Consider the following 10,348-nt stretch of genomic DNA (forward strand, 5'->3'; position numbering starts at 1 on the left):
CTTCTATCTATCTATCTATCTATCTATCTATCTATCTATCTATCTATCTATAGCATAGTGGTTGGACTATTACTCTGAAGACTACAGTTTGATTCCTAGCTCAGCCATAAAACCCACTGGGTGACCTTGGGTAAGTCACACTCTCTCAGCTTCAGGAGAAAGCAATGGCAAACCTCCTCTGAACAAATCTTTCCAAGAAAGCTCTATGACAGGTTTCTCTTAGGGTTGCCATAAATCAGAAATGACTTGAAGGCACACAACAGCAACTAAAATCAACCAATCAGTCTGTCTGTCTGTCTGTCTATCTATCTATCTATCTATCTATCTATCTATCTATCTATCTATCTATCTGTTGTTGAGGGCCACATTCTCCAGCTCTTCACCAGCCAGAAAATGGCTGTATTGAGAGGGTCACAGTAAATAAAAGGTGAGTTTAGGGAAAGAACTGTTAGATTCAACTAATGGAGAACCATTGAATCAATTGGATTTACCTACATGTTGATTCAACCTTCAACAGTTGGTTCAGTGGGTCTGCTCTAGCTAGGACTAAACAACAGGATCCCAGCCCTGGAGATGTGCATTCTTGAATGGCACATACAGTGGGCACTTGATATCTGCTGGAGTTTTGTTCCAGCACCTTCCTTCGGAGGCCAGAATCCATGGATGCTCAAGTCCCATTGTATACAGTGATGCAGTAAAATGATGCCCCTTATTTAAAAAATAGAAAAATCAACTTATGCTTTTTGGATTTTTTTTTTTTTTTTGGAGGGGAGAATATTTTTAAGCTATGGATTTTGGAATCAGTGGATTCAGAATCAGTGGATATGGAGGGCTGACTTTACATATGTATCAGTACCTTTAGCATACCACTTGATTCACTGGGATTCCAAAAACAGCCCCTGTGCATTCCCCATTGCTCCATGGGACACTGAGCACATTTTCAGGTACAGGACCAGTGGTACAAAGGGTTCAGCAGAAGCAATCTGCAGCTATGAGAATGTATTGAAAGGGAGCTTGTAGTTACACAATTAGCTAGTCTCAAAGGTGCTACAAGATCCCTTTGTATTCTGATATTCTGGACTAACATGGCTATGCCTCTGAATTCTTCCTCTATGTGAATGTAGATTTACACGTCATTAGCACAATGCAGGCTCTCAAAACTTCATATGGTAATGTATCCATGTGATGCTGCTAGGTTACTATTACCAACACTTGGGCTTTAAAAGCAGGGTATTTTTAAACATCAGGACTTTGATCTCTGGTAGATCAGTTCTCATTGACTTTTGAGTAAGGATGATATTTTAAGCATTGGTGTTAATTAAATGTTCTACTTTATTTTTAATGTCTGGTTATTTAAATCTGATTTGCCAGGCGTCATTAGTGCAATTAGGGAAGATCAAAGCCATAAAAACTGAATATGTATATGTCAGTCCCATAAAAACAATCTATCTGATCCAATAAGGAGCAGAAGGGGGAGACACACAAGTAAAGGATCTGCTTCTGTATGAGGGTTTCTTGGTGATCCAGATAGTGGCCATGTTGGCTGGAGGATGCTGGCAGTCGAAAAAACAAATGTTTCCAAGCTTTGGCCAAAATGTGATTTTGGAAGCACAGTCAGTCAGTTTGACTCCACTACTATAGACCATAAAAGAGGAAATGATGGCAGAAAGAAAGAAAAAAATCAAGAGGAGCAAAAAGGAAGCTGCTGTCACAATGCAGAACTAAAGAAGGTTGACACTTAGGGATGTGACAAAAGCTCATTGCAGTTTGTTAAACATACGGAATTTTGTTTTTTCTTCATTCTCAGCTCATTCTCATTGCAAACAATGCAATGGGGTGGGCACTTCAGAAATAAATTTGATGTTCAGGATGTGGATTTTTGTTGTTGTTGTTGTTGTTGTTGTTTTCCTGCTTATGTATTAAAAATAACGGTGCCTCAGTTGTTCATTGTAACTCTCTGAGTTTCAGTCAAGGCAATTTTAAGTATTCCTCTTGGCTGCAGGAGGGAGGGTTGAGGGGATTCCATTCAAAAGATAAATGTAGGCCATTCTTTCCTGTACTTCAAATGGAGTTTTATGGCTGAGGCCACTATTTGCAAGAAGTGTTAAGGAGAGAAAGACAGTTGATTGTTCTATAGTCTTCATTCTTTGGGAATTTGTTAGGAATGGTTTGCTTCTCTTAAAGTGCAGTTGCAATATCTTGTTCTCCCCAGAGAAGGAGTAATAGTAATAATATTTGCCAGCCCCCTTCAGAGATGGGAAGAATAAAGAGATAAATGTACATCACTATTTTAGACTACTTTAATTTCCACAGCTCAGTGCTATGGAATTCTGGGATCTGTAGTTTGGTGGACCAACAGACCCAAGGTTTCTGTTTTCCATTCCTTCTGCACCATTCCTTCTGATGCCATTGGCATCAAACATGTCGTGCTACTTCAGACTAAACAAAGAATTCTATATTAAGAACACAAACATTGAACTGTTGCCTCATAATTCTGCTGCCAGGTCTTTTCAAAGCCAAGCACAAAAGTATTCCAATAGCACACAATTTCACACAATTACTGTTCTTGAAAAGCATCTCTGGCAGCCAAAGGAAGGGAGAAATATACAATTAGTTTCCACAGCCAAAGCCCTGAATGGGGTCTTTTGAAATGTAAATCAATTTGCCCTTTTCAGAGTAATCATTAGCTTACATTGGTTGACAGTTGGGTATTTGTTTGGCCTGACGCTGCAAAATCAGGTTTAGTCTGATACAGATATTTTATTAAGATTCTATTGAAGAGACAGAGGCTGCCATTGACAAGTGACAAATGTTAGCATAAAGAGAGATTTGTGTGTGTGTGTGTGGTTGTTTCTGAGTATCTCAATATATTCAAAATTGCTTACTGCTTAAATAGCAGTTTGAGTGTTGGACTAGTATACTGGTAGTCCAGGGTTCAAATTCCCCTCTTGGCCATGGAAACCCACTAGGTAGCCTTTGACAAGTCACATTCTCTCAACCTCAAAGGAAGGCAATGGCAGTCTTTGGACAAATCTTGCCAAGAAATTCTATGATAAATTCACCTATCGTAGATTCATCTTATGGTTGCCATAAGTTAGAAATGATCCATTCCATAATCTGGGAGTGGTAGCCAAAAAGTTCCTCTGGGCGGTAGCAGACAACCTCATTTTTATAGGTTGCAGCAAATTCCTCCCAGAGACCTGAGTGCATGGGGTGGATTATACGGAAGGACGTGGTCCCAAATATAGGTTGGACCCAAGCCATATAGGACTTTAAAGGTGAATAAAGATTAGACAGCTTTAAAAAAGCGGTCAAGACGGATCTCTTCCGGCAGGCCTTTCCAGATTAACCATCCCGGCCCAGGTTCCCAGGTTCCCTGATTCCCTCATTCCTCCCGTGGCCCCATCTTAGTGATGGTTGAGGATCAACAGAGGAATATCAGGGTTTTTAGTTTTAACTGCTGTTTTTATGCTTGATATTGTGTTTTTAATATGTTATACTGTTTAATACTGTCTTAAAGGGGGGAGGGATAAAGTGTTTTTAATTGTCATATTTTATATTTTACTGTTGTTAACCGCCCGGATTGGTTTGCCAGAGGGCGGTATACAAATTATTATTATTATTATTATTATTATTATTATTATTATTATTATTAGTATTATTATTACAACACCTGGAACTGGGCCCAGAAACTGATAGGCAGCCAGTGAAGTGATCTCAAAATCGGTGTTATATGATCTCTTCTAGTTGTACCTGAGACAAGCCTGGCTGCCATGTTCTGTACTAACTGGAGTTTCCAGACTAGGTACAAGGGTAGCCCCATATAGAGTGCATTACAGAAATCGAAACGGGGGGTTACCAGTGCATGTGCCGCAGTTTCAAGGTCCCTAACTATAAAGTCCCACATGTGCAGCTTACCTGTTAGCCAGAATGTGCCCACACAGGCATTTCAGGACTGGTGGAGGGCAGTGGCCATCCAGGAAACATCTGGATGCATTTCTGAAGCTAGGAGTACAAAGAAGATGTCATTGGAGATTATCACACTGTTTTTAAATAGCAGGATAGAAGTGGAATTGTAACTGTAATTGTGGGATCTTACTGCACAATGTTGTGGCTAAGCAGTAGGTATCCTGTAGTCAATCTGTGCTTCTGTCGCTACTTTTAATGAATGGGAAAATCTTGAGAATAGCTGTCAATCGTGCAGTTAGTCGTTATTGATGTATGTGCCACAGGCATTCAGGGGTAATTCAGAGAGAAGGGGATTTAAAAAGGTTTATCTGCACACACACCCATTCCCAATGAAAGCAAGACTTCTCACTCTTGAGAAGTCAATCATTTTGTCTTGGCAAGGAGAAAAGGGATTTAAACAGAATTCTATACAGCCCCCAATCCTAATAAAAGCAAGACTTTTTACTCCTGAGGAGGAAATCATTTTGTCTTGGGCTGGAGAAAGGGATTTAAACAGATATTTCTGCACACACCCCACTCCCAATGAAGGCAAGACTACTTTACTTACTTAATCTTCGATAGGTGGTGAGTAAATGGAATGGTAGTGTGATAAGATGCATTCGACATCTTCATCAATGACTTGGATGACAGAATTGGGGGTATACTTATCAAATTTCCAGATGACACCAAATTAGGAGGAGTAGCTAATACCCCCGAGGACAGGGTTAAAATACAAAATGACCTGAATAGACTAGAAAACTGGGCCAAAGCTAACAAAATGAAATTCACCACGGAGAAATGTAAAGTAATGCACTAGGGCAGAAAAATGAAATGCACAGATATAGGTTGGGGGACACCTGGCTGAATGAAACTACATGAGAAAGGGACCTAGGAGTCCAAGTCAACCACAAATTGAACATGAGTCAACAATGTGATGTGGCAGCTAAAAAGGCCAATGCAATTTTAGGCTGCAGCAATAAAAGTATAGTGTCTAGATCAAGGGAAGTAATAGTGCCACTATATTCTACTTTGGTCAGGCCCCACCTGGAATATTGTGTCCATTCTGGGCACCACAATTCAAAAAGGACATTGAGAAACTGGAGGGTGACCAAAATGGTGAAGGGTCTGGAAACCATGCCCTATGAGGAAAGACGTAGGGAGCTGGGGATGTTGAGTCTGGAGAAGAGAAGGTTAAGAGGTGATATGATAGCCCTGTTTAAATATTTGAAGGGATGTCATATTGAGGAGGGAGCAATCTTGTTTTCTGCTGCTCCAGAGACTAGGACTCAGAGCAATGGATGCAAGCTGCAGGAAAAGAGATTCCACCTCAACATTAGGAGGAACTTCCTGACAGTAAGGGCTGTTTGACAGTGAAACACACTCCTTCTTTGGAGATTAATGGAGTCTCCCTCCTTGGAGGCTTTTAAGTATAGGCTGGATGGCCATCAGTTGGGGATGCTTTGATTGTGATTTCCTGCATGGCAGAATGGGGTTGGACTGGATGGCCCTTGCAGTCTCTTCCAACTCTAAGATTCTATGATTCTATCAGCAACCTGTTTTGTATTCACAATTGTGTGGTAGTATGAAAAAGTATTGCTGTTTCGGGTGTTTAAAAAGCTGCAACTATATCAGGAGGGAAGCTTCATGCGATAATCTCCATCATCTCCTGGAGATTAAGGACAACGATCTCTTCCTCGATTTCTCAGCTGTAGACATACATCTTCTTGCTTTTTGCAAACTCTGTCTCTTTCCTGGCCATCAAATGGCTGTTAAATGCTGTGGACATTGACTGATCGTCTATGCATATGCGGTTCTGGATGGCCATTTGTCAGGAGTGCTTTGATGGGAGTTGGACTGGTCCTTGGGGGTCTCTTCCAACTCTTGGATTCTATCATTCTACCCAGTGCGACACTTTTGCTCTGTGTAGTAGGAAGGGAAGATTTCTTTTTTGGCAGCATTGACACTGGGAGGAAGGTAGTGTGGAGAAACAGATTTTTAGTGCCAGGTTGCAGCAGCATGTTTGCAGTAAAATGCAATAAATAAAGGGAGAGTTGGGAAAAAGCAGGATTCTAGTTTAGCCAATCCATCTGTAGCCATGCTTGCCTGCCTGCTACAAATGAGGCAAAGAGCAGCTGCCTTTAATAAGCATGTGTGAACAGCAACACAAGGGAGAAAGTGGTGGGAGTGGTAGGAGCAGATAGACTGCCCCACTAGTTGCCTCTTGGATGTTAAAAAATATAGACTCATAAATGCAACCAGCAGAGTGGAAATCATAGGAAAAGCAGAAGCTGATGAAGAAAATATCATCCCTGGATGCATTTTGAAAGGTGCCTTCAAATAGTTTCCACAAGATTAAAAATATATTTGTCTAATTATAGAAGGCTTGCCTGACTGGGTTGTTTCATTTCATATCAGCATATTGCAATCTTTAAATAAAATGTTTGCTGAAGCAGGTTGAACTGCTCTTCCTTCTGTGGCCTAGGACATATCCCTCTTCTTTCCACGTTGTTTCTGCCTCTAGTACCAAATTTTCTGTGAAAGACCTAATGCCAAGGAACACACCCACTTTGTTAACTGAGGTATACCTTTCACAAAATGCAAAAACATTCACAAACTTCCAACAGAGTGGAAAGCAAAACCAATAGATTTGCCCATCCTTGCATCCTTTGCCTGTGTTTGTATGGCTTGTATTTATTCATTTTTATTCATTCTCTTAGGTTGCTTCCATCCACCCAGAATGCAAAATACTTCAACAAGTGGTGAAAGATGAGGCTCAGTGTTTGGATATGAAGAAAAACGAGTCACTGTTGCTGGGATTTCAAGGTAATGGACATGGGTCTAATTTAGCAAAGGCTCATAGATGGTCCTACTCTATTTTTCAATTTTACAGAATAGACTAGGGATGGTTGGTGGGATGGAGAACTTGCTCAAGGTTTTAGTTTGAACTTTATAAGAACTATCCAAGTGGAGGAAATCTACCTTGAACATTGGTTTAGCACTTTGGATAACTCAGACTAAAGCCCTGAACAGATTCACCTTTCCAACGACATGGAAGGTATATCAGCTGCCGTGGGAACAGGTTTTTCTGTGGGAATGTTTGGATGGTTCACAATCTAAACACACCTTATATATATTTTTTTATTCCAGGATTATCACGTTAGCAAAAAAAATTCTTTTGAATATGTGTGTATGATTTTGGGATTTGTGGTTTGCTGTGGCACCAGAGCTCTCTGAAGGAGAAGGCCAACTATCTCACAGAACAACAAATCCCAGGATTCTGTGGGATGGAGCCATTGCAGTTAAACCAATATCAAACTACATTATTTCTGCTGTGCCACTTAGACCTAGGTTATGAATTTATAACTGTCATACTGAAGGGCTATTGGTAACTGGGGCTCTGGGAGATCTCTCTTTCATAGTGAGTCAATGCCAACTTAAGGGCAAATAACAACAACGAAGCACAATCAATTGTAAAATGTATTAGCCTTCTCTATCAGAGAGCTCTGAAGCCACAAACTACAAATCCCAGAATTGGCATGGAGCCATGGCAGTTAAAGTGGTGTCAAACTGCATTAATTCTGCAATGTAGATACCATCCATGTGGACTAATAATGCTTTTCTAACAAGTGCCAACTAGTAATAAAGAAAGATTTCTGTTGCAAGAGATCTCACTTTTTAGCAATAGTCTGGACAGACTCTAAGCATTTCAGAGGGGCTGACAACTTATCTCCTGTCTCTTTCTTTTATTATTGTGCTCCAAGAGGTATGTTCAACCTATTTTATACTAAGTTCCACATAAGACTTTGTTTTTGTTTATTCTATTATGTGTTTTCAGCAGAAGAGGCACAGGTGGGAAGCCAGGAAATGAAATGAAATGAATGAATGAATGAATGTATTCTTCATTTCACATTTAGTTTCTCCCCAGGATGTTCAGGAGTTTGGGATGGACTAAGCTGCTGGCCCAGAGCTGCATTTGGAGAGGTGGTGACAGTCCCATGCCCTGGGTTTTTTGAAGAAATCACCAACATACATGGCAAGAAGTGTTGTCTTTTAATATATTTCCCTGTTGAAAGACCTAGCTGTGTCAGAGGCTAATGGTATAATGGCTAAAGATGTTCAGTCTAGTAAGGAGGTTCTGGAGCAGGGAGACCAGGGTTAAGGAAGTGATGTGGTCAAAAACTGGCAGGGTTTTTATTGGCAGGCATGAATGAGGGACCTCTAGCTATCAGCTAATCTCATGGGCTGCATCTTCACTATAGAAATCATCTAATTTGACACCACTTTAAGTGTAGTAATGCCACCCTTTGGGATTGTGGGATTTGTCATTTTATGGGGTCTTTAGTCGCCTCTGCCAAAGGCTGCTGGTGCCTCACCAAACTACAAATCCCAGGAGTCTGACTGGAGCCATTGCAGTTGAAGTGGTGTCAAACTGCATCTTTTCTACAGTGCAGATGCACCAATAGACAACTTACTGGAATTCAGGGAGTTAAGCTTAGGAGGATTCTTGTCAGTGGCAGCTGGTGAGGCCCGTTCTGTGGGCTGGAGAGCCTCCTCTGGGGTTTAAAACAAACTTTAAAGGAATCATCCAAGATAATGAATCTGTCCCCTTAGATAGCTCTTTTAAAGTTAAACCAAAACCCATAGCATGATATGGAAGCCACCAGCCACCACTGGTTGTTGTTAAAGGTGGCCAGCAAGGCTTCTAAGGTTGTGGCCCCAAGCGTCTGAGGTCTATAGGGCCCCTGGCTTCTTGTCATCTTCATTCTCAGTGAGCTGAACGTCTTCCAAATAGAATGGCTTCTCCACCATAACCCTGGTTCCTTGCATTCTCAAAATGATGACAGCTTATCTTGGAGACGTATGCTACATGTTGGTGTGATAGTTCTCCATTTGTGCAAATGGCTTCCCACCTTTATTTTTCACAGGGTTCCTCCACAGAAATTGTACACCAGGCACTTACTGGTCCGAACCATTTCCATCATATTCAGATGCCTGCGGGTTCGAAGAAAGCTTAACAGAGGGACCTGAGGATCAGGTGAGTGAGGACCATGTCTACATTGACTCTTCTCTAGTTTCAAGGTATGAGCCAAATGCCCTTTCTCTCTAGCTCTTTCTTGTTTTTTTTTTTCTTATTAAAAATTGTGATTTTATTGATTGATTCTGGGTTTTTTTTATTGTAACCTGCCCTAAAGGGATTTTCCATTTGAGTGATAAAGAAACATTTTAAATAATAAATAAAAGGCAGTGAAATGGGATTGGGGGAGGCATATATATTCACTCTTCAACTGCTTAGGGTACCACTGGCCTGTTACAGACTGCCAAAATAAAGCTGCTTCAGGTCTCTTTGGAGGTATGCTATTTAAATGATGCATGGATCCTAAGAGTCCGGAGGTCGTGCCAAAGCCACACTCCATTCCTAAGCACTGGAGTGCAGCTTTGGTGCAGCTTCCGGATTCTTAGGATGCATGCATCATTTAAACAGCATACCTCCAAAGAGACCCGAAGCAGCTTTATTTTGGCAGTCTGTAACAGGCCACTGTTTTGTCAGTTACTATTTCTATGCTATCTCCTTGCTCCCCAGCTTTGCTTCTTTCAGTTCTCTGGTTGAATGGCATGTGTGTGATGCCAACCAGTCAGGGAACCTGTTGGCTCTGTTGAGACTGAATTGTGTAGCATTATGGAGCACAAACCTTTCTTTGTCTTCCATAATCTCACCCTCTTTGTGGTTCTCAAAGGAAATCAGACCTTCATTCTGAGAATCAAATTCTCTGCGGGTGCCCTAACTTCCATATTTTCTCTCTCCCTATGCAGAAATCATACTATTTGGCATTCTGGCACATCTACACTGCAGGCTATGCAACCTCTCTAGCATCACTCATAACAGCACTCCTCATCTTTACCGTCTTCCGGTAAATGTTGAAAAATTCTTGGAGTGGGTAGCCATATCTACAGTGTTTGAACTTTTGATAGTTGACTCTTCTTGGTTTCTTTTTCTTTTAAAAAATCCCATTCTACCATTGAGCCTCTGGAGACCAGGGTTCGGTGTCCAGCTCGGCTATGAAACCCAGTGGATGACCTTGGGCAAGTCACACTCACTCAGCTTCAGGGGCAGGCAATGGCAAACCTCCTCTGAACAAAGCTTGTAAAGAAAACCCCATGATAGATTTGCCTTAGGGTCGCCATAAGTCAGAAATGACTTGATGGTACACAATAACAATAACAAACCATTGGGCCTTCTTTATGTGATGTGTTTATGTAACACATACCTCCCAATGGTGCAGTCAACACAGGAGTCATGTCCAAGATCCTACTCAATGGATGGAGCAAGATGAAAACACATGCAGAAGTCATAGGGTGAACATATTATTTTTTTATCATTCCAGGCAGAAGATAGATAGAT

General features: G+C 41.1%; 1 protein-coding gene across 1 annotated transcript in view; it reads left to right on the top strand.

Annotated features, from left to right (window-relative positions):
* LOC121933008 (pituitary adenylate cyclase-activating polypeptide type I receptor-like) overlaps nucleotides 1-10,348 on the top strand; it is a 27,891-nt gene that overhangs the window by 7,151 nt on the left and 10,392 nt on the right. Inside the window, exons 2-5 of the mRNA XM_042472195.1 lie at nucleotides 6,666-6,771; nucleotides 7,874-7,981; nucleotides 8,874-8,983; nucleotides 9,760-9,857. Coding sequence (XP_042328129.1) covers nucleotides 6,666-6,771; nucleotides 7,874-7,981; nucleotides 8,874-8,983; nucleotides 9,760-9,857 — 422 coding nt within the window. The remainder of the gene's footprint in view (nucleotides 1-6,665; nucleotides 6,772-7,873; nucleotides 7,982-8,873; nucleotides 8,984-9,759; nucleotides 9,858-10,348) is intronic.

The sequence above is a fragment of the Sceloporus undulatus genome, chromosome 6, assembly GCF_019175285.1.
Source record: "Sceloporus undulatus isolate JIND9_A2432 ecotype Alabama chromosome 6, SceUnd_v1.1, whole genome shotgun sequence".
Lineage (NCBI taxonomy): Eukaryota > Metazoa > Chordata > Lepidosauria > Squamata > Phrynosomatidae > Sceloporus > Sceloporus undulatus.